The 27,432-nt window shown below is 43.6% G+C and overlaps 1 protein-coding gene across 1 annotated transcript in view; it reads right to left on the reverse strand.

Annotated features, from left to right (window-relative positions):
- Nucleotides 1-21,826, reverse strand: part of NUP93 (nucleoporin 93) — a 105,424-nt gene extending 83,598 nt beyond the window's left edge. Inside the window, exons 1-2 of the mRNA XM_043435304.1 lie at nucleotides 21,712-21,826; nucleotides 5,883-6,075 (exon numbers count right to left, since the gene is read on the reverse strand). Coding sequence (XP_043291239.1) covers nucleotides 5,883-6,061 — 179 coding nt within the window. The 5' untranslated portion in view covers nucleotides 6,062-6,075; nucleotides 21,712-21,826. The remainder of the gene's footprint in view (nucleotides 1-5,882; nucleotides 6,076-21,711) is intronic.
- Between the last annotated feature and the right edge of the window lie 5,606 nt (nucleotides 21,827-27,432).

A 27,432-nucleotide genomic window follows, 5' to 3' on the forward strand; every position in this document is an offset into this window, starting at 1 on the left:
CTGCTGGGTATACGCCTGGGAGTAGAACTGCTCGTTTATATGGAAACTCTATATTTAACCTTTTGAGGAACTGCTAGATGATTTTGTAAACTGTGCACCACTTTACATTCCTATTGACAGTATATGAGGGTTTCAATATTTTCCACATTCTTTCCATTTGTTATTACCTATCTTTTGATTACAGTCATCCTAGCAGGGGTGAAGTGGTATCTTTCTGTGGTTTTGATCTGCACCACTCTGATGGTTAGTGAATTGACCATCTTTTCATTCGTGTACTGGACATGAACAGATCTCCTTTGGAGAAATGCCTATTCAGATCTGCTAATCTTAAAACTGGGTTGTCTTTTGGTGCAGCCACTATGTTAAACAATAAGGAGGTTTCGCAAAAGAAAAAATGCTAAAAATGGAACTACCACATGATCCAGCAACTTCACTGGGGATATACAAAAATGAAAACACTAATTCAAAAAGATACATGTATCCAATGTTCATAGCAGCACAGTAGCCAAGATATGGAAACAACTCAAGTGCCCATTCACAGATGATAAAGAAGATGTGTGTGTGTGTGTGTGTGTGTGTGTGTGTGTGTGTGTGTGTGTGTGTGTGTGTGTGTGTGTGTGTGTGTGTGTGTGTGTATTTGTATGCAATGGACTATTACTCACTCATAAAAAAGAATGAAAATTTGCCATTTGCAGCAACATGGATGGACTGAGAAAGCATCATACTTAGTGAAATTAGACAGAAATAAATACTGTATGACATCACTTATATATGATATCTAAAAAATAATACAAATGTAATCTAAAAAATAATACAAATAAATGTACCTGCAAAACAGAAATAGACAGACAGATACAAACTAATGGTTACCAGAAAGGAGAGGGAAAGGGGGAAGAGCAAATTAGAGATATGGAATTAAGAGACACAAACTACTATACATAAAATAGATAAGAAATAAGGATATATTGTAGAGCACAGAGAATTATAGCCATTATCTTGTAACAACTTTCAATGGATGATAACCTGTAAAAATACTGAGTCACAATGCTGTACATCTGAAACTAATATTGTAAATCAATACTACTTCAAAACAGAGTGGTCTTTTTATTACTGAGTTGTAAGAGTTTTTAATATATTCTGGATATAAGTCCCTGATCCAATATACAATATACAAAATCACAAAAGCTTTCTAATTTTGATGAAGTTCAGTTTATTTTTGATTCTGTCACTTGTGTTTTTGGTTTCATATCCAAAAAGGCTCTACCTAACCTAAGGTCAGGAAGATTTATGCCTATGTTTTCTTTTAAGAGTTTTAAAATTTTAAAGACAAATACCGTATGATTTCACTTATACGCAGAATCTCAAAACCAAATCAAGTGAACAAAGATAACAAAACAGAAATAGACTCATAGATTCAAAGAAAAGGTGGTTGCCAGAGGGGAGAGAGGTAGGGGGAACGAGTGAAATGCAGGGAGGGAGATCAAGAGGTACAAACTTCCAATTATAAAATAAATGCATCACTGGAATGAAATGCACAGAATAGAAAATACAGTCAATAACATTGTAATAATTTTGTATGGCGAGATGGTAACTAGACTTATTGTGATCATTCTGTAATGTAAAGAAATACTGAATCACTATGTTGTATCTGGAACTAACAAAGCACTGTAGGTCAATTAAACTTCAATTAAAAAAAAAGACTGCTGTGGCCATTCCAGGTTCCTTGAATTTCTATACAAATTTTAGGATGAATTTACACATTGCTGCAAAAAAGCCACCTGGGATTTTGATAGGAATTGCATTATCCATAGATGAACTTGGTAAGTGTTAACATCTTATTGAGATGAAGTTTTCCAATCCATGCACATGGACTTTCACCTGTTTCTTAAATAAATGATACAGTAGTATACACGTTCCTCCACCTTTCACGTTTATTTTACTTGGCAATATGGCCTGGAGACACTCCATCCATGGTAGTGTATATTCTCATTCCTTTGTGCTACTGAAAAGCACTCTGCTATGCACATGCACCACACTTACTCAACCAGTCCCATATTGATGGATACTGGAATTTTTTCTAACTTTTGCTATTACAACCAATGCTGCAAAGAACATCCTCGTGCACACATCTTTTTGTACTTCTGCCAGTGTATCTTTAGGAGAGATCTCCAGAAGGGTGACGGCTGGGTCAAGAGTAAATTCACTAGCTACTGACAAACTCTGACCCACCGGCACTCTATCCCCACCAGCGATATGCAAGAAGGTATTCAGAGCCCAGTGATTTTAAGGCATACCAGGGTTGGGAACCTTGAAATTTAAAAATTAGCTATGAAAATTATGAGGAAAGTCATCATTTGCAGAAGCCCTGATGGGGCGGCAGGGGGGAGGTGGAGAGAGGGACCATGAAGGAGGCAGGGAATCTAGGGTAAGGATAATGTTACTAATACAAACAAAGGCTGTTTCACCTTCTCAGGGTGGAAAAATCCAAAGGTTCCCTGCCCCAAATTTTACAAGCCAGGGAGCCTCTACTGAGCAGAAAGCCAGAGAGGCTGGAGTCAAACAGTCCAGTCCCAGGAGAACAGGAAGACAAAAGCTGTTCTCAGAAGGAAGTCCAGAGGCCTGGGTTAGTCCCACCTGTCAGATACTGACTGAAAATCCCGGACAGCTCACTTGTCCAAGCTTCCTTTTTCTCCTGCTAAAACATGGAGGAAAGCCCCGCCTCTCTCACCTCTCAGGCCTGTGAAGACCAGTCGGGAGAATGCCCATGATAAGCCTTTGGAAACTGAAAATGCCTCACAAACATGAGGGATTCTCACTGCTCAAGCTGGGTTTGAGTTCTGGTGTGACCACCTGCTATCTGACTCCTCAATATAAAAAGGAGACAGTCACACTTATTTCAAAGAGTTATTTTATTTCACAGGAAAGTACATAATGCATGTAAAGTACTTGGCACAGCGTCTGACAAACAATAAGTGCTTTAAAAGGTAGGTTAGTAGTATGAGCACAGAAAATGTTATAATCTGCTGTTTAACTCTGGGCAAATAAAAGTGTATACATGTTTTGCCTGATCATGAGGAAAATTGTGAAAGACCAAGCAAGTTAATGACACTGATGACCTTGGAGGGTGAAGTTGGGCAGAGAGAGTGATTGCTGACTTTTTCTTTGTATCCGAGATTGTTTGGCTTCTGAGCTGAATGGAAAAATTCAATGAGGCATCGCCCGTGGGAAAAGAGGGAGATGCAATTGACGATGTGTACCCAGATTGGGGTTCGCCGCTACTGATAACATTCTATATCTTAACTGTGCAATGTGCACAGCGGTATTCATTCACTTTACTACTATTTACACCATGAGTCGGCAAACTTAACTCCGTAAAAGGCAGACAGTAAGTACTTCAGGCTTTGCCGGCCATACAGTCTGTCATTACTACTCAACTCGGCTACTGTAGCACAAAGGCAGCATAGACAATACATAAACAAGTATGTGTGGTTGTGTTCCAATAAAACTTTCAACAGGCAGCGGGTTGCATTTGGCTCCTGGGTCTTAGTCTGCCAACCCCTGATTTATACCTTCATATACGTTATGCATATTCTTTTTTATGTGTGAAGAAATTTAACAATTTAAAAATATCACACACATGCAAAAAAGCAATCAAATCTGTTCCCTAAAATGAAAAATCCAACAGTCTATTTAAACAAATGCATTTCAACACAGAACAATTCAATCTTAAATCTACAATCCAATCTTAACTAAAATCTTGAAGACAGAAATTTTTCAAAATTTATTTCATGTAAGAAAATTTTCCCTATTCACTTCTTTCCTCTGCCCTCATCTTGTACTGAAATATTCACACCACACTTTATGTCTCTGCCTATCACAGAGATGGAAAAATACAGTCATCAGCCCTTTGGTTTCTTTTTAAGCACCTGCCCCACCCTATACCCATTCTTTCAATGTTCCAACTTCCTCCCCGCTAAAATGATGAATTTAAGGTAGAAAGAGATGAGGAAGAATGGAAATTTACAAGAAAGAGAGCATGACTGATAATTGTTACCAAGAAAACATTTTCCCTTTTTGCTCTTAATAGGCTGTAAAGCTGATGCAATTAAATTATAACTATAGCAACTCAGCTGGCATCACAGTCCTTTCGCTCCAGCAGCATCCTGTCACATAAGCAAAGCCTGCATGCTCGAGCCCCGGGGTAACCGCAGGCAGCCAGGAGCTGCAGCAGGAGCCTGCAGGGAGGGCTAGTCAGTGGAAACGTCTGAAGGCTGGCTGGGGTGTTGGGCGACAGTGCAGGGGAGCAAGGACGGGTAATAAAAAATCCCTGCCAGGGCTCCCTTGATGTGCCTTTACCAATACCAACAGAACCAAGAAAACTTAGTATTTTTTTTAAATTTTATTATTATTTTTTTAAAACTTAGTATTTTAGAAAACTAAAATTCTGGGGAGGCCTACATAAGGATTTCTACAACATCCTTACTGACTCAGCATGGCAGCCAAGACATTCAGATCTCAAGATGAGTTGAAAAAAGAAAATGCAGCCGTTATACTCATCTTGGTGACATTATTCACTATGTATCCAAAACAATGTCCCCACCTTAATACCAGCATTTAGGTCTTTTTCAAGTTTAAGGAATGACAACGATGACTGACGATTCCCATGATGTATTTTCCACAGAGAATCCCAGCCACTTTCCAGGCCCAGCAAGGCCACCAGTCACACCACCTCTCCATCCTTCCACGACGCTTCCATCAGGGCTAAAGGCGCACACACTCTGGAGCCACCCTCTCCGGGGTTGACTCCTGACTCACTACTCGCCAGCCGTGTGAGCGGAGAGTTCCTTGCCCTCTCTGAGCCTCAGCTGCTCAACTGTAATACAGGGGTCACAGTCCTACTATTTATTGTGAAAGTGTCAGTCACTCAGTCGTGTCCGACTCTTTGTGACCCCACAGACTGTAGCCTGCCAAGCTCCTTGTCCATGGAATTCTCCAGGCAAGAATACTGGAGTGGGTTGCCATTTTATTGTGAGGACTAAGCAAAATCTTACTGATGTACAGTAAGTAATCAATAAACACATTTGTTATGGAAAGTGGTAAGATTTTTTCTCTGCCTCACTAAAGAATAAGTTCCTTGAGGGCAAGGACCACGTCTAATTCATGGTTGTAGCCAAGAGACTGTCCAGGCCTGGCACAGTGGGGACCCCAAACATATGTCTGTAGAATCAACAACCCAACGCACGCTGTGTGGCAGCAGCAGCCACTGGTCAGACAGTCAATCTGCACTTTTCTCCCGCCGCACTTCCTCGGGGCTCACCCACTTTCCTCTTCTACAATCAACTGGCAGGTACCGCATTTCCAAGGTCTTTTAGAAGCAGCCTACAGGGTCACTGACAATAAGCAGACAGAATCACTACTCATGCGGATGGCTTCTCATCACTAACTGCTCATCAATTTCTTCCAAGTGCTCTTAAGAACGGTGCCCATCACTTTGTGCTCTCTGGCTTTAAAGGGTACACTTATCTGTGTGACCCACATTTACCAATACACTATGTGAACCATTTATGACCCAACAGTTAGTGAACCCAAGCAGGAAAACGACTGGGACGACTCTGCACGGCAAAGCTCTACACCCTCTCTCACCCTGATCACCTCTGCCTGAGATGGGGCTCACAGCCTGGTCAGGTAGGCAGGCTGGGAAAGCCAGGAAGGTGGGGGACAAAGCAGCGCTGCTGACCTGTTTATAAAACCTCTTTCGAATTCCTGAGGATCTGGCTTGTATCTGAATTTTACAGACTGCAGCCAAATTCAAGGCAGGAAAGAAGAACAGCTCCTGCCCCCGAGCCCCCCAGTGCCAGAGCTCCCTCCCCAGCAGCACTCACGCCTTGACATCTGCTGTCTCCTGGGACGTGCGTGTGAGCGTACGGGAACGCAGACGCTCGCCCGCCTGCTGGATCTCCTGCAGGTTCCGTTCCACATGGGGAAGCTCTGAGATGCCCTCGGTCTCCGCGGCAAGCTGTTCAGCTTGCTGAAGGAGCTCACCGAACCCCTCAGTATCCATCGGGGATGCAGATCCTAGGTGGGGGAGAAGAAAGAAGAGACCCAAGTCAAGGGAAGGATAGGCTTCACACACTGCCTGAACCTGTCACAAGCTCAACGAAACACTGGGACTTTTTGAAAACAGACAAGGAGGCAGGTCTTCAACAAGCAGGGTTTGTTCCTGAACATAGCCCAAGAATGACAGGTCTGACAGAGAAAATGAGTCAGACTGAGAAGAAATAGATCATTTCTGTCCATACTGACAGCCCCAAGATTGATTTCTGCCACCAGAACAAAAGCAAAGATATTAAGGCACAAACTAGAATTCCTGTCTCCCTTCACAGGCTCAGAGCTGACAGGGGACAGAACCCACGGTGGCAACCTCTGAGAGGCCCAAAGAACCCTCACCTGTGCCTCCCTCCTTCCGCCCGTCTGAGACAGGAAAGCGCCCCACCTGCAGAGGGCCGGGCAATTTATAAAATAAGGCCCTTATCTTATATGATTCCCTACAACTCTGAGGACCCTGAGAAGTGAGTAGCAACGTCAGTCCACAGAGCTCAGTCCTGGGCCCAGAACAGTCTCTGCAGCAACGAGGCAGAACTGAGGCCAGAAGACAGGCTTCTAACTGATCCCTGTTAGTCTCACACACCTGCTCCTTTGCTCACATAAAAGACGATCTTTTAAAATTCATGTCCAAGTCTCCACTCATTGTTCTTTAGCTTCATCTCTGAGAGCAGAGATCCATCTTTGCTTGTTATATATGACACTCAGAATATTAGACTTGTTAATACATCTACTACTTTCAGAAATACCACTGCAACTAATAATTATACAATAGTAGCTGGTTTCTAGATGATGAATATTATTAGTAAGATCACCTCTTTCTCCAACAACTGACTGAGAAAAACGCTTTGAACAGTGTTGATATTTACTGCACATTACACAGTTATGAATCTTCTACATACTGTACCATCCTAGTATAAGGTTCATGACCAAGGAGTTTTTAACTACTACCACTATTGAAATCAAGAGAAGGTAAATAGTATCAACATCATTTAAAAAATTTTCACTGCTAAAAGGTTAACAAAATTATTATTTATTAAAAAAGAACAAGTCTTTCAAAAGTAGCTTTTGTTGATTATAATTTTCCTCTTTGTTCTAAAGGCATGACTTCTACTGTACTTTTGAAATCCCTTGGTCTAGAAGTGTAGTTACAATGTTAATGTAATATACAATTACATCTCAGCTATGAAGCTCAGGTTAATGTTAAAAGGGCATGGTTTCCACCATAAATCCACAGCAAGAGAATAAGGAGTTTTAAAAATGAACATTAAAGGACATTAACTTTAAAAGCAAGGGCACAAGGTTAAAACAAAAACAGCTCAGCTGGAATAAACATGGAAACATTTCTATATTCTTTATGAAGTGCCAACTGGCTTTAATATTTAGATAAAAAGTCATGTATGCCATAACTCTTTATCTAAAGTTTCTAGATATTCGTGGTCGTTTTTTTTGTTTGTTTGTTTGTTTGTTTTTTTTACCTAATGGAATCAGGCTGTAACTGGCCATCTCCACCTGTGGGAAAATGCAGATTACAGAGTAAGAGGTACTTTCTGGGACAGAGGAATAAAGAAACAGATTATTATTACACAATGGCTCCTGCCTGATGGAGAAATGTTTTTCCTCAGAAACCTACAAGGCCAATGACATTCTATGAACTGTCAGAAACATGGCCTCTCTCACCACAAAGAGGAAAGAAAAGAAACATGCTGCCTCTTCCCCCACATTTTTTTTTACTCTAAGATAAAAATAATTTGTCAAACAGAGCCAAGGAGAAGGAAACGCCTTTTTTCCTTCATAAGGAAAATTTTGGAACTCCTCGAATAAAACACTGAATGAAACAAAACTTTATGTTTAAAAAAAGCAGAGAGAAGAAAATACGTCCAATATTTCATGTAACATTCCGATGTCAGAGAAATTCAGCAAAGGAAATGCTCAACCTCTCAAGTGACTTCTCCATACAAAGACTTAAAGTGATGCATTTGAGGGTAAGTAATAAATGTAAAGTAAAAGTCATGCTTTACTTCAATATGGTCCAACAAATATGATTTGTCAAAGTTAATGAATTAGGATTATTCTGACCATAGTAAAATAAAGGCTGAATCTCTAAACAACATCCTAAACTTCAGTCAAGTCAGTTCAGTCACTCATTCGTGTCCGACTCTTTGTGACCCCATGGACTGCAGCATGCCAAGCCTCCCTGTCCATCACCAACTCCCAGAACTTACTCAAACTCATGTCCATCAAGTCGACAATGCCATCCAACTATCTCATCCTCTGTCACTCCCTCCTCCTCCTGCCTTCAATCTTTCCCAGCATCAGGGCCTTTTTCAATGAGTGGGTTCTTTGCATCAGGTGGCCAAAGTACTAGAGTTTCAGCTTCAGCATCAGTCCTGCCAATGAAGACTCAGGACTCATCTCCTTTAGGATGGACTGCTCTGATCTCCTTGCAGTCCAAGGGACTCTCAAGAGTCTTCTGCAACACCACAGTTCAAAAGAAAGCATCAACTCTTCGGCGCTCAGCTTTCTTTATGGTCCAACTCTCACATCCATACATGACTACTGGAAAAACCATAGCTTTGACTGCTGCTGCTAAGTTGCTTCAGTTATGTCCGACTCTATGCGACCCCATAGACGGCAGCCCACCAGGCTCCCCCGTCCCTGGGATTCTCCAGGCAAGAACACTGGAGTGGGTTGCCATTTCCTTCTCCAATGCATGAAAGTGAAAAGTGAAAGTGAAGTTGCTCAGTCGTGTCCGACACAGCGACCCCATGGACTGCAGCTCAATAGGCTCCTCCATCCATGGGATATTCCTCCAAGAGTACTGGAGTGGGGTGCCACTGCCTTCTCCCATAGCTTTGACCAGACAGACCTTTGTCGGCAAAGTAATGTCTCTGCTTTTTAATATGCTATCTAGGTTGGTCATAGCTTTTCTTCCAAGGAGCAAGCATGTTTTAATTTCATGGCTGCAGTCAACATCTGCAGTGATTTTGGAGCCCCCCAAAATAAAGTCTGCCACTGTTTCCACTGTTTCCCCATCTATTTGCCATAAGTGATGGGACTGGATGCCATGATCTTAGTTTTCTGAATGCTGAGTTTTAACCCAGCTTTTAAACTCTCCTCTTTCACTTTCATGAAGATGCTCTTTAGTAGTTCTTCACTTTCTGCCATCCTAAACTTAACATGCCCCAAACTGAGCTTTAACCTCTTGTCTATAAAACCTGCTCCCTGGCCTTCTCAGTGTGGAGACCCCATCAGTCACTTGGGTCAAAATCCTTAAAGCTCTCCCCAGTTCACATCCCACATGAGACAGGCCAAGCCTTTCAATCTACCTTCAAAGTGTACCCAGGATCTACTTCTTCCTACCACCTCCCCCATCCAACTCACCATCACCTCTTCCTGGCTCCCCGGCTTAAGCCTTTGTCTCCTACACTCTCAACCTGACAACCAGTGGTCCTTTAAAGGTCTGATCACATCCATCCTCTGTTTAAACCTCTTGTGTTAACACAGAGTGAAGCTCCGTGAAGCAACCCACCTCTTCTTTCCTTCAAGACGCATCTCCAGCCCCGTCCCTCCTCCTTTCCTGCACTCCAGGCACTCTGGGCCTCCGTGCTGCTCCCCTATGGGTCAAACATCTTCCTGTCCTTTTTCTGTACCCTAGCTCTCTCAACTGTCACCGTGCCTTTGATGCCAACCTGGGCTTCCCTGGTGGCTCAGATGGTAAAGAATCACCTGCAATGTGGGAGACCTTGGTTTGATCCCTTGGTTGGGGAGATCTCCTGGAGAAGGGAACGGCTATTCACTGCAGCATTCTTGCCTGGAGAAGTCCATGGACAGAGGAGCCTGAGGATGCAGTCCATGGGGTCACAAAGAGTCAGACACAACTGAGCGACTTTCACTTCACTTCATTTCATAGAACAAAATATTTAAGAGTGCAGCCCGCAACCAGCCTCAGCACTCCCCCATCTCCCTACGGTCTGTCACCCCAGCTAGAATGTAAACTGCACAAGGATGGTGATTTTTACCTGTTTTGTTCACTGAGGTTCACTCAGGTTCCTAGAACAGTGCCTGGCACATAGTAGGTGCTCATCTGTTGAATGAATAGTAGGAGTTTTGTTCTTCCATTTATGGAGACTGTTTTTCTTGAAGGCTTCCTACACATTCTTGCCAAATCCACTGGCAAGCAGAAACCAGAGCAAAAACATTCCCTTCCGACTACCAACTGATACTTAACATTTCCGAGGCTGCACAGCATAAGGCAGTGACAGTATAAATGGCATGAATTCAGATCACACTTGGTCCAGACAAGTGCTTTCCCTCTACATACCCAGACAAAAACCCAGTGGTATTTTAGAAGAAATAGCCCAGTTTTCAGGTGAACAAATTCCAAACTAAAAGAACAAATAATACATAGAATTGTGCTATACAACTTCAGAGCAGAAAATAAGCTTGTTCCATGTCTGTCTGAAAGAAGACAGTAATGTATATAATACTATATTTTGGAAAAACTGGTTTTGTCCCGCATTATAACTCAACCAATGGAAACTGATTTATCAAAAACTGCTATTAAAGTTTCCAAGTCTACACTATGATGCAGTCATCATCCCGTTTCACTAAAATTTTTAAATGCATGGTTAATTTAACAAATTTAAAGACAATTTTTAACCTTTCTGCAAAAATATATATCAAATTAGCCACAAAATATAGGGGGTTAAACCAACCAAGTATCAGTATCACTTGATCCAAGATATTGAAAACTGATCAGGGAAATAACCTCACAAGTTTAGTCCAACAGAGAGAACTAAAATGGGATGGGGAGGGGGGAGTTGTCAGGGTGAAGTCCAAGCTCTGTGTCGGGGAAATCTGGTCAGGACACACGCACAGACTGGATGTCAGCTGCACCCCGGGAAGCTGTGAGGAGGGAGCCACTCCACGGGAAGAAGCCACTGAGAACCCACCCAAGTGGGCTGTGGCACAGCCAAGGCAGCAAAACGGGGGCTGGGTGGAAAAGACCAGCAAGGACAGCTCACGGCACTGGGGCCCCTCTCTGTCCGCAGGACTCCTGCCTGACTGCGAGGGGCCCCTGGAAACACTGCAAGGTGCTTCAGAGAGCACAGCAGGGTACGCGGGCTCTGCGCAACCACCTGCGCTCTCTGCCTCTGGGAAGAAGTCCTCCAACGACCTCCTCAAACACCCGGTGAAGCTTAAAATGAAGGGCAAACTTATCACTGCTGTCAGAAGGCAAAACTGGTTACCCTTTGGCGGGGGGAGGGGTGGGGAGAAAGGACGCTTCTGGGGATCGGTAATTTTCTTACACTTGGTGCTGCTTAATAGTGTGTTCAATTGGAGCAAGACTCATCGCTTATGCACATTTCTGATTGTGCATCACACTTGAGTAAAAAGTTCCCCTCCAAAATGAAAGGCAATGACCCACTGGTGAATGCTTCTTAAGTGGAAGTTCCCCAGTTCAGACCTCTTCACCATACCTAGAGGATGCTGAAAAAATTAACTAGAGGAAAAAATTAAAGCCTGCAGCTTTAGAGAGACAGCTCCTACTCAGAATGAAAGCCAAGGACTGGGCAGATTTCCACTTCCTCAAATTAGTTAGCATTCACCTGTCCTTCAGTGTCCAAAAAAATGCCCCTTCTACGCACATAAACATTGTCAACAAAGAGGAAAAAAAATATCTCCAAATTGCATATAGGATGAGGGTAAAGCAAAAATGCATCAAATAATTTTGGTCTACTTGCTATTAACATGTGTCTTAATTATGAAAAATACGGTCATTTCCACTTTAATCAAGTCAGAAAAGAGTAGTGTAGTATAATAAATACATTTGGTCTTTGTCCCCAAGTTCCTGGCACAAAGCTTCTATAACCCCTGGAATGTGCTGAAGTTCTGAGTCTTCAGTAACTCACAATGAACCCTTTTAAGCACACCTGAATTTATGCAAATGAGGTAACTTGGAGGTGCTATGCTAGGTGGCCTCAGGATGGGGCTGGTCACCAGGAAGACCAAGTGATTAGAAGGTTGGAACTTTCAGCCCTACCCCCCAACCTCTGGCAAGGGGAAGCAAGGGCTGCAGACTAAGCTCTATAGAAACTCCTGAACAATGAGATTTGCTGAGTTTCTGGGTTGGTGAATCACCTACATGCTGGGACAATGGTTCCAGGGGAACAGGAATGGTACCCAGGTTCCACAGAGACAAAAGCTCCTGGGCTGAAGACTCATCTGGACCCCATCTTATGTACCTCTGCACCTGGCCATTCATCCTTCACGACAAACTGGTGAACGTTAAGTAAGTGTTTCTCTGATTTCTGTGAACTGCTCTAGTGAACTAATTAAACCTGGAGGTGGCGGTGGTGGATACAAGAGCTTCTGATCTGTAGCCAGTTGGTCCTAAGTACAGGTAACAATCTAGGAAAGATTAAGGGTAGGAGGAGAAGGGGGTGACAGAGGATGAGATGGTTGGATGGCATCACTAACTCAATGGACATGAGTGTGAGCAAACTCGGGGGAGACTGGGAAGCCTGGTGTGCTGTAGGGTCGCTAAGAGTCAGACATGACTTAGCGACTAAACAACAACTACCCTTGCAATTACTCAACTCCACTTTAATGTAGTTAACAGGTAAACAAGTGTGGAGGCGATCCAATACAACTTTAATCACGGCCACCTGAATATGAATTTTATAACATTTTCACATGTCATGAAATAGTCTTTAGATTTTTTTCCCCAAAATGACTTAAAGACATAAAAAATAAAAACTCTTCAATTTCTTTGGCCCATAGCTAGCAGTTTGCCAACCCCTAGTTTGCCGAGGATATCTGAGCTAGACCTGATAAGTGCTTACTAGCCTGCTTCAATGTCCTGCCAAACCTACCCTCACTAGGCCTTAGCAGTGAAATTACTTCTATAAAGACTGAGTGACACAATCGGCCTGCTGTCATTTCCCTGCCCTCTTTTAAGCTGTTCATTTGGAAAGTACATCTGGGAGAAGAAATCTGTTTTGTAAATGATGAAATGTGTCCAGTGAAGACACAGGGAATGTGTTCTGCCCTACCGCACAGAATGCTAGTGGGAGCTCACTGCCCCGTTCAGATACCGCAACACACTGATCAACCCCAGTGAGCTTCTCCTTCCCTCATCACCCACAAGCCAAACAGCCTAGCCATCCAAGAAACACCAAGGGCTGAGAAAGAGGTGAAAGGATAAAGACGAGGCCAGCCATTTTTTCTTCAGCGTTAAGGACTCTCAATTCACTGAGGTGCACGGGGAGATGATACCAGCTACTTTCCCTGCAGAATGTCAAAGTACTCAAACAATACTTCATTCCCACTCACTGTGGAATTCTAATTTTACCATATACCCAAACATTCTCTCTTCCAACTACAAAGATACTGCAATCTAATAAACGCACATTTAGCACTGCTATACATTTTCTGGATGTTGTCAGAGGAGGATTTCATATACATGAGGGGAAGTAACTGATGCTGCAGTTTATACCTTTTTTCTTTAAAATATACAACTAACAATGTTATTACTTCTTTTGATTATTTTTAGAAGTTTTGACAGTAATAAAAAAATATTTTAAAAGGACTTGGAGAAAACAGGAGAGAAAACATGTCAACAGGAGAAGACTGAACTTTGAGCCCACATACCTGGTTCAAATCTAGAAGGTTTCACTTACTAGCTGAAGGTGGGGGATAGAATCCCAATCTCCCCCACAATTTCCTTGTCTCTAAAGGGGAGAGGACAATGCCTACCTATTTCAAGGAGCTGACGACACACAGGAAGTATTTTTATTAACTCTTGTGATTTACGTCATCATAAAATGGTATTTTAGCTTCTTTCCAAAGTTGCCAATTTGGCAATATTTTGTCAATTGTAAACATCTCTGCTTCAAAATAATCTAGTAAATATATGATACTAAATTATGACTTATTTAACCACAGCTTCATATCATTCAGTAAGAACTTCTGGGAGACAGCCGCAATTTTTACATGCACCATTTTTAAATTCCCCACTATCAAATATGGTTTTAATTATAAATCCAAATTTCCACAATGAAAAGTGTGACTCAAAAGAAATTTAGCATTGAATCTGAAGCAGAAATCTTGCCCTCAAACCTTCTTATTAATTAGACTGTAATAGGATTAAAACACAAGAAAAATGTTCAATGTTCAACACCAAGATTAACGAGGAAAGCCTCACAGGAAGTGTCAAAAGTTGAAGACTGGCTCTGTTCTCCACTCTTCTTCTGAATATATAAACTATGGTTAAATGACAATAGCATTCCACTTTATGCTGTATCTGTCAGCTGTCAATTACAACAATAACCAAAAGAAAATTACACCCTAACAGATACTATTGTTTCAGACACCTCTAGAAGACTAGGAAAAAAATGATTTTAAAAAAGTGTTTTCAGATACTTTTTTATAGTCTTGTGAAACTAAGAAAAGAGTTAGACCTAATCATTATTCAGAAGGTAGACACTGGAGAAAATAAAGAATTAAAACAAACTACCCTAGACAGAAGAGAAATGAAAGACCTGGTGACTCAGTACAAGTATGGGCCTAGATGACTTGGTCAGGAGTGTGTAGTGTCAGCTTTCCTGATACATAAAATAACACTTGTATTATTTCATTTCAAGGTGCAAAGAGAAGCAGAAACCAAGTATCCACACAGCCCACTTTCTGACAAACTCTCACAGTGGATGGCCTGGGGTAGAATGTGGACCCCATCCTGGCTTTGCCCCACATCAGCCCTCTGACCCTGGGATCTGCCCTTCCTCAACTCTGGATCCCAGCTTCACCACCAGTGAGATGAAGGGGTTGGCTCAGCTGATTTCTAAGGTCCTGCCCACTAAGAAGAAACTACAGATGTGGGATATTTTAATTGTCTCTAAACTCAATAGAGGATGAGATGGTTGGATGGTGTCCCTGACTTGATGGACCTGAGTTTGAGCAAGCTCCAGGAGTTGGTGGTGGACAGGGAAGCCTGGTGTGCTGCCGTCCATGGGGCTGGCAAAGAGTAGGACATGCCTGAGCAACGGAACTGACTGAAACCCAATGAACGTGTCCTTGGAAGGAGCAGCCCCAACTCAGTGGTGATGAAAAGTATCTGTGTAGAATCTTGGGAACATAACCCAGGGCAGATCACCAAGTCTACCCCAAAAAGGCCTTAGCTCTCCTCTCTAAACTAAGGGTTCCCAGCTGGGGGGCGGCTTTGCCCTCTGGGGAGCTCTGGCACTATCGAGAGGCATTTCTGGTTGCCACAATTGAGAGGAAGAGAGACCACGTGCCACTGACATCTAGATGGCCGAGGCCAGGGGTGCTGCTAAACATCCTACAATGCACAGCACAGCTTCCACAACAAAGAATTATTCATCCTAAAATATCAACAGTGTCAAAGCTGAGAAACCTTGCAGGAAACTAAGGAAGGCCCTTGTCCTGAGGGCCATGACACTAGCATCAAAGGCATCCAGAGGTTCCTGAACCTCTGGAAATATATGCATGCATCTTAAAAAAATACACAAGAAAAGCACTACAGATGTTACCAGATTCTAACAAAAGTCTGAGTCTCCTTCCCACCCTGCCCCAAATAACCTTAAAACACTGTATAGTACAGAATTATACCATCTGAGTTTTTCATGATGGTATATTCATACCCTGGTGTATCACAGAGCACTGGAAAAGATCAAACCACAGCTACATGGAACAATAGGGATAAAAGGAACTACAGCAGCCACATACCAAAAGGACATATCTCATGATTCCATTTCCATGGATTTTAAGACCAGAAAAAACTCATCTATGGTGCTAGAAATCAGAACACTGGTTATCGGGAGGGGCGGCGGGGGGGCGTTTAAGGGGAACAGGGAATGATTGGGAGGAAGGACAACAGAACTTTCCTGTCACCGCAGACTGAAACGTGTCCCTCCAAAAGTCACTGTGAAAGTCGCTCAGTCGTGTCCAACTCTTTACGGCAAACATGGACTATAAAGACCATGGAATTCTCCAGGCCAGAATACTGGAGTGGGTAGCCTTTCCCTTCTCCAGGGGATCTTCCCAACACAGGGATTGAATTTAGGTATCTCGCATTGCAGGTGGCTTCTTTACTAACTGAGCTATCAGGGAAACCCATAAAAGTCATTATGCGGAAGTCCTAACATGAAAATATCTTGAGAAGTGGTCTCTGGGAGGTAATTAGGTTTAGAGGAGGTCATGAAGAGGGGGTCCTCAGGATGGGACTAGTACACTACTAAAAAGAGACACCAGAAAGCTGCTTCTCCCATCTCCTATCCTCACTCCACACACATTCACCCAGCAAAGTACACGTGAGCACACTTGAGATGGTGGCCACCTACAAGCCAGGAAGAGAGGGCCCTCACCAGAACCCACCATGTGGCACCCAGTCTCCGATTTCCAGCCTCCAGAGCTGGAACTCTGTTGTTTACACCACTCAGGCCATGGTAGTTTACACAGCAGCCCAGGAGAAGACATCAGGGTATTGGAAACATTCTATATTTCAAAATGGGTGATGGCCACAAAGATTGAATAAATATGTAAAAGTTCATAAGCTATATTAAATATATATTAAGTGTATATATAATATATATATATATTAAGGCTTGTGCACAGAGGGTATTTAGAAGACCTAGCAAGAAACTTAGCATTACCTTGAGAAAGAGAGCAAAGCTAAGATTTGGGAGATTTCTACTTTTCACTTTATGCCCTCTGTCAATCTGAATTCTTTTCCATAACTGAATGTGACCCTTTCTAATTTTTAATAACTTGTTCATCTTAAAACTGCTCTGAACTCCGCCTCCGTGTTTGCCTCATCACTGCCCCTGGCTCCTCGATGGCGACGAACGTCAAACCCACACCCCCACCTGCTTCTTGCAGGCGCTCACACTCCAGCCCAGGAGCGCCGAGGCACTGCCTGCGCCCTTCCACTCAGGCCCGTAACTGTCACGCTCCGCAGTCTCCAAATGCAGTTCTGCACCGCCGCCGCCGCCAGCCGCCAGCCGCCAGCCGCCTTCCCAAGCCCTCCACCATACTCTGGCTGCTCTCTCAGGTTCTAACTCACCCTTCTCCTCGCATCTGGGTATGGAGGCTTTGTTTACAGGTATTCTCCACTCTCCAGACTCAGAAAACAAAACAGATGCAGATACACTTTTGAGAGACAGCAGGGAGGTATTCCTCATTATCCAAACTATTGCTACTCCCTAACAAAATCTCAGAAAACCAGCATTACAGATTTAGATGACATGACATCCCTCCAAATCCCTCATTACCTAAAACAGATTAGACAGCAAGGGATACTATATTTTTCCAGTGTCTTCTGTTGCTTTTTTTCTTTTTCCAGCTTTACTGATATGTAACTGATACATCATATTGTATCATTTTAAGGCACACAATGTGATGATGTGATAGACATACATATTGTGAGATCATTACCACAAGAAAGCTAGTCTAACTGTTGCTTCCATCTTCATCACCATCGCTCTCGGCCAGACTTCCCGCCCTTTAAGCCCAAGTTCTTGCTGGATGCCAGTTCCAGCCCCTCCCAATGCCTATCACTTGCTCACAGCGACTGTGTCCCTCTTTCCACCATCACTTTCCCTCTGTTGCTCCTGCACAAGAGCCCTCAATATATCCGATTCCTGGGCTCCAGATGAGGCACTGTTTTTGCAGAAACCCTGTGTATGAGCAATGTGATCCACTCTGCCTCTGACCATCTTCACCCACTCCCTGCTCTGCGCTAGTGCCCCATTTTTCACAGCCAGGAACATCTACTCACCTTCCACCACCCCCAGATCCAGCTAGGAACTGTGCCCTCTTGGGTGACTTTGGGTAGTTAACCACTCCTTCTGCGCCTCGCCTATGAAGTGGAAACACAGCTGTACCTTCCTCACCTGCCACACAATAACCACTCAAACACCAGCTACCCTCACCACCAATTCAAGTCCCACTGCCAACCGGTGCTCCTCCACGCCGGTCTCCCCACATCTAAATCCCTCTCGACCCCATTTATCTACTTGTCGCGCAGCACGTTTCCATATGGCCAACAGTCTGTTTCTAGGCTCCACAGGGTTTCTGTAGCCTCCTTATTTCACTCTGGAGCTTTCACAGAGCTATTTTTCATCAACATCTAGTTGTTTATTTGTTTCTATGGGAGGACAGGCATTAGGACCTGTTAGTCCACCACCCTGCTAACTTCATTCTCATTTGCCTTGTTATTGTCTATTAATATCTAGATTCCTTCTCTCCCAAAGAGCTTAAAACTTAAAGTATTCTGGAGCTTTGCCTATTAAAAAAAAAAAAAGCCTTCAACTACAATTCCCACCAGTGGCCATTAGTCTTCCAGGTGGCTACAGACCTCTCTGAATCCGCTCACATACACATGTTCATCCAAGAGAAACACACACACACTCTTGAACAGGCAGTATCAGGAAGTTCAATGTTGCCTTTCCCCAGGAAATCAATCCAAGGACCTCGGTGGTCTATCCGGGCCCAGGCAAGGAGCCTCATCTGTCAACACAAAGGTGACTTCCATATCTCTATGTCTAGCCGAGCTCTCTCCCTGGGCCAATATTTCCAAGTGTCCACCTGACATCTATACCTGGCTGACCAGTGGGTGCCTCAAGCTACACATTATCCCAAATGCTTCACTTCTCCCCGCTTCCTAGCTGCCACTGCAACTGCCACCATCACCACCTCCTCCTCCTCCATTTCCAGTCTCTCTAACCTCATTCTTTTCTCCTGATCACCTCAACAATCTAAGCCTTCTCGTTCCTCTAACCCATCCTCCCCTTGGCCAGAGAGGTTAATTCCTTCTGAAACGCTCCCCTACCTTTACACTTGACCCACTCAAGGCCACCTTTCATACCCTGCAGGAAGAAATGCTCAGGCTCTGACATGGCCAACTGAGGTGTCCTCCAAAGAACGGGTACAGCCACCCTCACCGTCATCTCTCACTGCCCGCCACTCATAGATACCCCAGCAGTTCACTACTCCTTGGGGTGCCTCATGCTGCTCCCTCCCTTCACACCCCAGGACACACAGGTGCACACTCTGCTAGAACACAAACCTACCCTGTCACACTCTTAGGTATCTTGAAAAGTGGGCTGGGACAGTCCTAACTACTTCAAATTGCTCCCACACGATTCTGAACCTTCGATTACTATTCTTCCCTGGACAGCTGGAAAAACGGTGATGATCTCTTCCCAAGTCTGTCTCCTTCTCCACATGGAGAATTCTGGTAGGATAAGGTCCACAGACCACTCAGCTCTGAATCTTCAGTTGCTAGGTTTGGCACAAAAAAGGTACCAAATCAATGTCTGCCAAATCAAAGTGGCCAGTTCCCTGAGGACCTGTACCTCAGGTCCTCACCTCCGGATCTTACCTCTGACCTCTCCCTCTCAGTGGCATATCTTTCTTTCTACCTTATTTTCTCCTGCAGTCCGTCAGGAAGCAGGTGCAGACACTCAAGTTCACTATCTTGAATCTCCAATATTCCCACCTCAGGGTATTTGCACTGGCTGTTTCCCTCCAGGAATGCGCTTGCCCTAGATATTACCCTCTCAGATTTCAATCAGGTCTCTGTTCAGATATCCGTGTCCTCTTTTTAAAAGGGCCCTGCCACCACGTGCCATCCCTGTGGGCTCACCACCGGTGCTGTGCCCCACAGAAACAGCACCTCAGTGAGTGCAGGCCTATCTCAGTCACCACTGGATCCCCAAACCTTTATCGGTGTCAGGAACATGGCCTTATTTCCTATGTGCTGAGCACATACTGTGTGGCAGGTCTAGGTGCTGGAGATACAGCAAGGAACAAAACAGATAAAAATTCCCCCTTCGTGTTCCCAAGGGGAAAAATAAACAATACATACATAAGATAAACAAGAAAAATATAACAACAACAAAATCAATAAAGGAAGACAAGAAGTGGGAAAAGTCTTACTAGATGACTCGCAAATAAAAATCTGAGAGAAATGAGGGAGCAAACCATGTGAATACTGAATCGCAAGCCCAAAGGTTCTGAGGCTGAAGAAAGTCTGCCATGTGCAAAGAGCGGGGAGCAGAAACTAAAGTGAGAAAGTAACAGTGGGTCAGATTATAGCTCCCTGTAAGGACTTCATCATTTGTTTGTTTTTTCTTTTTGTTTTTTGGTCATGCAGCAAAGCCTGTGGGATCCTAGTTCCCAGACCAAGGATGGAACCTGGGTCTGAGACTCAAGTCCCAACCACTGGACCACTAGAAGATTCCCAAGAGTTTATCTTAAAATGAGATGGGGACCCACTGGACGGTTTTATGATCTGACTTACAGGGATCCTTTTATCTGCTGTGCTGAAAACAGGGGTTAGGGCAGAAGCCAGGAGAAGAGATGGGAGACTATTTCAATAATCCAGGAGAGAGGTGATGGTGACTGGGCCAAAGACACTGGATGTGAAAAAGCAGTCAAGGATAACTCAAAGGTTGTTGTCAGAGTCTTTTACGTTACTGAGAAGAGAAAAAAATAGCAAGAAGAGCAATCTGGGAAGAGAGGTGGAATGGAGCTTGCTAGCCCTGTCCTGACATGTTCAGTCTGAGTTCCCTACCAACCATCCCAGTGGAGACAGTAAGTAGGCAGCTGCACATAGGTGAAGGGAGAGGCCCAGGCTGGAGATATTCAGGTGGGATCTGTTAGCCTAATAAACAGGTATTTACAATGATAGCCTCGAGTGACATCACCAGGAATGAAAAATAAAAATGTCCCAAACACAAATTCACAAAGAATAACGACTGAAAAGAACAGATATGATGCCTAAGGACACCCTCTCACCCCCCAAAGAGAACAGAAAGGTGACCCCTGCTTAAAGACATTTTGGTCAAAACAAAACCTCCTTCTCACAACCGGCAGAGGGGCAAACCACGACCAACTCTGCCAATGGGTCGTCCAAACTTTGAACAAAGACCCTTGCGGTCCCAGTAATTTTTCAAAAATGAGACCCAGTAAATGTAGGCATTGCCTTTGTAAAAGATGGGGAGCTGTGGGCCCAGAGAAAGTGAGGGCCACGTCCAGGTTCTAATCACTAGCATCTGCCTTCACGGGAAGGAGCATTCTGCTGGATGCAAACGGAGGAGATAGGCCACGGCTCACAGGGTTGTCCCTCTCCTGGGAGGGCAAAGCCTCCCGACAGGGTCAATCCATCTCTGAGGGGCGAGCGAACTGGCAAGGCGCGGTCAGGAAGGTAATCTGGAAGAGTGAGGTGGCGGGGGAGGGGCATCGATACAGACGAGGGTGGACTCGCAGGGCAGGGGTGGACGTGGGGGCGTGGCGCGCCTGCAGAGCGCTGGGGTGGGACATGAGGGGCGCCAGGAGCCCGCGGCTCGGTGTTCGGAAGGAGGGCAGATAGAAGGCACTCCGCCGGCCCATCCCGACGCTGTAATAAGGGGCGGTTCGACAGGGCGCTGTGTAGCCGGCGTGAGGCGTGACGGCTGCCATGAGGCGAAGGGGAAGCGTGGGCAGCACGGTTCTGAGCATGTGGACAGGGCTCCGCCCAGCCTCGGGGGCCTGGGTTCAAGGATACGCCGCGTGTCAGAAGGACGGGGCCAGAAACACCCTTACCTGGCGCAGCAGCAGCCGTGTCCCCCTCGCAGGTCCCGGCTGGAGAACGCGGCCGCCGCTTCTCGCGCCGCTCGTCCGCGCTCCCTGATTGGCCGAGGCCGGCCCTCCCAGAAGGCCCCGCGCGGCGCGCCGCCAAATGAACTTTATGGAGACCCATGGAGACGGACACGGACACGGGCGGGGCTAGGGGCGGGGCCTTCGACTGAGCTGTCACTCCCCACACTCCCTCGACCTCTGCCCTCACCCTTCCCACGTGGTTAGAGTCAACTCGGGCGCAAGAAAGCGGTCGCACAATGGCCTGCGCGGATTTCTTACCCTTTATTGAGCACCATCCAAGTGCCAGGCACTATTCTAGGCACGGGGGGTACAGTGGTGACCACGACAGTTCTCAAGGTGCTGGGGGAAATGAAAGTGAAAGTCGCTCAGTCGTGTCTGACTCTTTGCGACCCCATGGACGCTACAGTCCATGGAATTCTCCAGGCCAGAATACTGGAGTGGGTAGCCTTTCTTTTCTCCAGGGGATCTTTCCCAACCCAGGGATCGAACCCAGGAAACCCGCATTGCAGGCGGATTCTTTACCAGTTGAGCCACTAGGGAAGCCCGTGGTGGGGGAAATAAAAGACAATAAACGACTGCCAGTTTGTAAGGAAGGCAATGGCGAAACAAGCAGGGTAACGGGAGAGACAATGCCTGTGTGATCAGAGAGGGCCTTTCTGAGAAGGTGATCGCTGAGCTGAAACTTAAATCATGAGAAAGGGTCAGCCTTGCACAGCCTTGGCTGCAGAACATTCCTAGTAGAGGGAACAAATCTGAAGGTTCCACGGGGAAACACCTGGTGTTTGAAGAATAGAAAGAAGCAGGGGGAAGGGTATGACTGGTAGAAGATGATGGAGCACAGGTGGGGTAAGACAGTTGGCTGGGGCCAGACTTTGTAGATACTTCAGGCTGCAGCGAGAGAGTGTCAGTTATTCCTCATGCAAGTGGAAGCCACTGGAGGGTTTGATGCTGAGTTCTGACATGAGCTGGTTTACTTTTGTAGACAATCCCTCTAGTCCTTTTGGGGGAGAATGGACAGTAGGCATCAGAGAGGAGCTGGGAGGCTACTTCTGTGTTTAAGACATAAGCAGAGGACTTCCCTGGTCCTCAGATGGTTATAAATCCACCTGCCAAAGCAGGGGACAGGAGTTTGATCCCTGCTTCAGGAAGATTTCACATGCCCCAGGGCAACTAAACACCACAACTACCAAGCCCAAGCACCGCAGCTAGAGAGTAGCCCCCTCTTGCTGCAACTAGAGAAAGTCTGCGCATGGCAATGAAGACCCAGTGCCGCCAAAATAAATAAATAAAATGAAAAAAAGACAGACATGAGGAGAGTGGAGCTAGGATTGTTGCAATGCCCAGTCATACAATACAATTAGTGCTCACAATATGCCAAAAATGTGTAAGACCTAGTCCTTATGATCTGATGAAAAGTGGGTGCAGAAAGAGTGTATTTCAGTGTAATATGTAAGGATGCTAAGGGAGTTTAACCCAGTCTGTTGGGTTGAAAGGAGCCTTCCCCTGGGGGTGGGTGGGTTGATGCCTTCACTGAGCTGTAAAGGTGAACAGGGCTCAGACAGGCAGAGAGAGAAGGGAGCTTTTTCCTCGCCAAGGGAATAGAATAAGCAAAGGTGGAGAGGAAAGAAAGTGTCTGCCCACCCTCTCGATACATTACCTCTCAATTCTGAGAAAGGGAGCCCCTACCCAGGCTCCTCTGAGACCTGTTCTCTTCTAGCTTTCAACCTGCACCTGTAAAGACTTGAGCAAAACACTAACGTACTTTCTATGAAAGTATGAAAGCTATGAAAATCAGATATGAAAGTGGGGACGTTACTGCACTAATAAGAAATAAGGATAAGAGTACTGTGAACAATTGTACCCCAACAAATGATGGATGGTATGGACCAATTCCCAGAAACATAAAACTTACCAAGACTAAATCAAGAAAAAGTAGATTACCGGAGTAGACCTGTAATTAATGAGATTGAATCAGTCGACAAATCTCTCAACAAATCTCTCAAACAAATCTCTCAACAAATAAAAGCTTTGGATCCAATGGCTCCACTGGTAAATTCCACTAAATATTTAAAGAGCTACTACCAGTCCTTCTCAAATTCTTCCAAAAAACTGAAAAGGAAAGAATACTTTTTATGAGTGTTCTGTGAGGCCAGTATTACCCCGATTCCAAAGCCAGCCAAAGATACCACAAGTAAAAATTCTTAGCAAAATGCTAGCAAACCAATTTCAGCAACATATTTTTAAAAAGATTTTTGGATGCGGACCATTTTTTTTAAAGACTTTATTGAATTTGTTACAATACCACTTCTGCTTTATGTTTTGTTTCTCTGGCCATGAGGCATGCGGAATCTTAGCTCCCTGTATGTGCATGCTCAGACGTATCTGACTCTTTGCTACCCTATGGACTGTAGCCCACCAGGCTTCTCTGTCCATGGGATTTTCCAGGCAAGAATACTGGAGTGGATTGCAATGTCCTCCTCCAGGGGATATCCTTGACCCAGGGATCAAACCCGCATCTCCTTTGTCTCCTGCATTGCAGGCAGATTCTTTACCACTTGAGCCATCAGGGAAGCGCTCAGCAGCATATTAAAATGAGTATAACACCATGACCAAGAAGCATTTATTTCTGGAACGCAAGACTGGTTCAACATATGAAAATCAATCAATGTAATACACCACTTTAACACAATGAAGGAGAAAAATCATGATAATCTCAATTGATGCATAAATACATTTGACAAAATTCAACACCCTGTCATTATAAAAACACTTTGCAAGCTAGAAACAGAAGGAAAGTACTTAAACAGAGTAAAAGCCATATATGAAAACCCCCACAGCAAACATCATACTCAATGGCAAAGAGCTGAAATCTTTTCCTTTAAGATCACAAACAAGGCAGGGATGCCTGCTTTTGTCACCTCTATTCGACATAGTACTGGAAGTTCTAGCCAGAGTAGCTAGGCAAGAAAGAGAAATAAAAGGCATTCAAATAAAAAAGGAAGAAGTTAAATTATCTCTGTTCCCAGATAAGATTTATATGTAGACAGTCTTAAAGATCACACACATACACACACAAACACACATACAAACAAACCCTGTTAGAGTGAACAAATTAATTCAGCAAAGTAACAGGATACAAAGTCAACACATAGGAAACCAGTCACATTTCTATACTCTAACAATGAAAAATCTGAAAAGAAATTTACAAAAACAATTCAGTTTTTAATAGCATAAAAATAACTTAGAAATTAACTAAGGAGGGAAAAACTTGCATAATGAAAACTACAAAATAGCTGAAACAAGTTAAAGAAGACATAAATAAGAGAAAACACATTCCATGTCCATGGATTGGAAGACTCAGTATTGTTAAGATGTCAATATTACTCAAAGAGATCTGCAGAGTCAATGCAATCCCTAAAAAAATCCTTATGACTTTTTTTTTTTGCAGTAGAAAAACTCATTCTTTATGGAGAAGCCTCAAAAACTAAAAATACAATTTCCATATGATCCAGCAATTCCACTTCTGGATATATGCTCCAAAGAATTGAAAGCAGGGTCTCAAAGTGACATTTCTACACCCATGTACATAGCATTATTTACAATATTCAAACTACAGAAGCAATCCAAGTGTCCATGATGGATGAATGGATATGCAAATATAGTATATACAGAGAATAGAATATTATTCAGCCTTTAAAAGGAGGGAAATCATGACATATACTATAAATGGATGAACCTTGAGGACATTATACTAAATGAAATAAACCAGTAACAAAAAGACAAAGACTATATTATTTCACTTGGAGTAGGTAAAGTCATGGAGACATAAAGTAGAATGGCAGTTGCCAGGAGCTAGGGAGTGGGTGGAAATGGGGTTATCATTTAATGGGTACAGAATTTTAGCTTTACAAGTTGAAAAGGGTTAAGAAGATAGATGGTAGTGATAGCATTATAATAATCATAAACACATTATTACAGTATTTAATACTACAGAACTGTACACTTGAAAATTAAGATGGTTAATTTTATGTTGCATATTTTACCAGCATAAACAAAAATGTTTTTAAGGTTGTGGAGCAACTAAGACCATCATACACTACAGAGGAGTTGTAAATAGGAACATCCATTTTGGAAAACTAGCAAAACATATTAAGTTAAATGCACACATACTCCGTGATTCAACAATTTTATGTATGTATGTATATGTTTGTATGTTTTAATCCATCTCTTGCATAAATGTGTACATATTTTCGCTAAAGCCATGTACAAGAACATTTAAAACACCATATTTTGTACTAGCCCCAAAGTGGGAACTACCCAAATGCCATTAAAAGAAGAATGCGATAAATAAATTATGATGTGATACTGCAAAATACTGCAGTAAATAAAAGAATATGTGAACTACATCCACATATAATAACGTGAATGAATTTCATAAATAATGGTAAGCAAAACCCAGATCCAAATGTATGACTCCATTTATATAAAGTTCAAATGAGACAAAACTAATCTATGGTGACAGACTGTCAGATCAGTAGCAGTACTTTGAAGGCACATCAGTAGTTATTTTGAAGGGAGGAAGGGTTGTTGATTAGGGAGGGAAATGAGACAATCTTCTGAGGTTTGTTAATGGTCTGTTTCTTAATCTGGATGCTGGGCACATGGATGTATTCACTTTTTAAAAATTCATTGAGCTGCACATTTAAGATTTATATACTTTACCACACATATATTATTCATTATACAATAAAAGTTAAAAAAGGGAAAATATCCTCTTCACTATGGAATATTTGATATTTTTGCTACCCAGAATTCCTATCACTTCTCTTTCCTAAAGTATTTGCAGTTTAGAACCTTGTTTTACTTCCTTGGTATCCCCCACAATCCTTAGCATGTGGTACATGGGAAGAAAGCTAGAATTATATCTTAAATGACAGAATTCAGCTCCACAATTGCCCCCTATCTTGAGCTGCTACTGCTGGAGATGGGCTCTTAGTGGGTGGCAGCAAATTGCATAATGCTTTGTGATCTGTGACTGAGTGATGAGCAGTATTCTTTAATAGTCATTAAAAGCTTAAAAGGGAAGCTTCTTACTTTGCACTTTAGATGAATTTAATTTCAGCTGCACAGAAGGTGACTTGGCATTATCAGGGATGGCAAATAGGCTTTGACCAGAATTCTAACTCCTGTGTCGGCACAATTGGTTGGGTCTACCAGAAGTCATGTGTTAAAGATACTGAGGGTAGTTCCAAGCTCAATAGAGGAGCTCTGAGATCATTTAGTGTATCAGTCAGGATGTTTGAGCTCCGAATAACTGATTGAATTTGGCCTGAACCATGAGGAAATGTGTTATTAACCTAATTGGAAGTTTGGCAGTAGATGGCAGGTTGGTTGATTCAGCAGCTGAGTCTCCAGGGACCTTCCAGCTTTCTGCTGGGTCATCCTCGGTGTGAACTCCATCTTGAGGCAGTAAAGATGTTGCTGATCTAACAGGATAGCCAGTTCTTACCCTATAAAATGGGCTTTCTTGATGACTCAGTGGGTAAAGAATCTCCCTGCAATGCAGGAGACGTGGGTTCGACCCCGGGCCTGAAAGATCCCCTGGAGGAGGGCATAGCAATCCACTTCGGCATTCTTGCCTGGAAAATCCCATGGACAAAGAAG

The sequence above is a fragment of the Cervus canadensis genome, chromosome 18, assembly GCF_019320065.1.
Source record: "Cervus canadensis isolate Bull #8, Minnesota chromosome 18, ASM1932006v1, whole genome shotgun sequence".
Taxonomy (NCBI): Eukaryota; Metazoa; Chordata; class Mammalia; order Artiodactyla; family Cervidae; genus Cervus; species Cervus canadensis.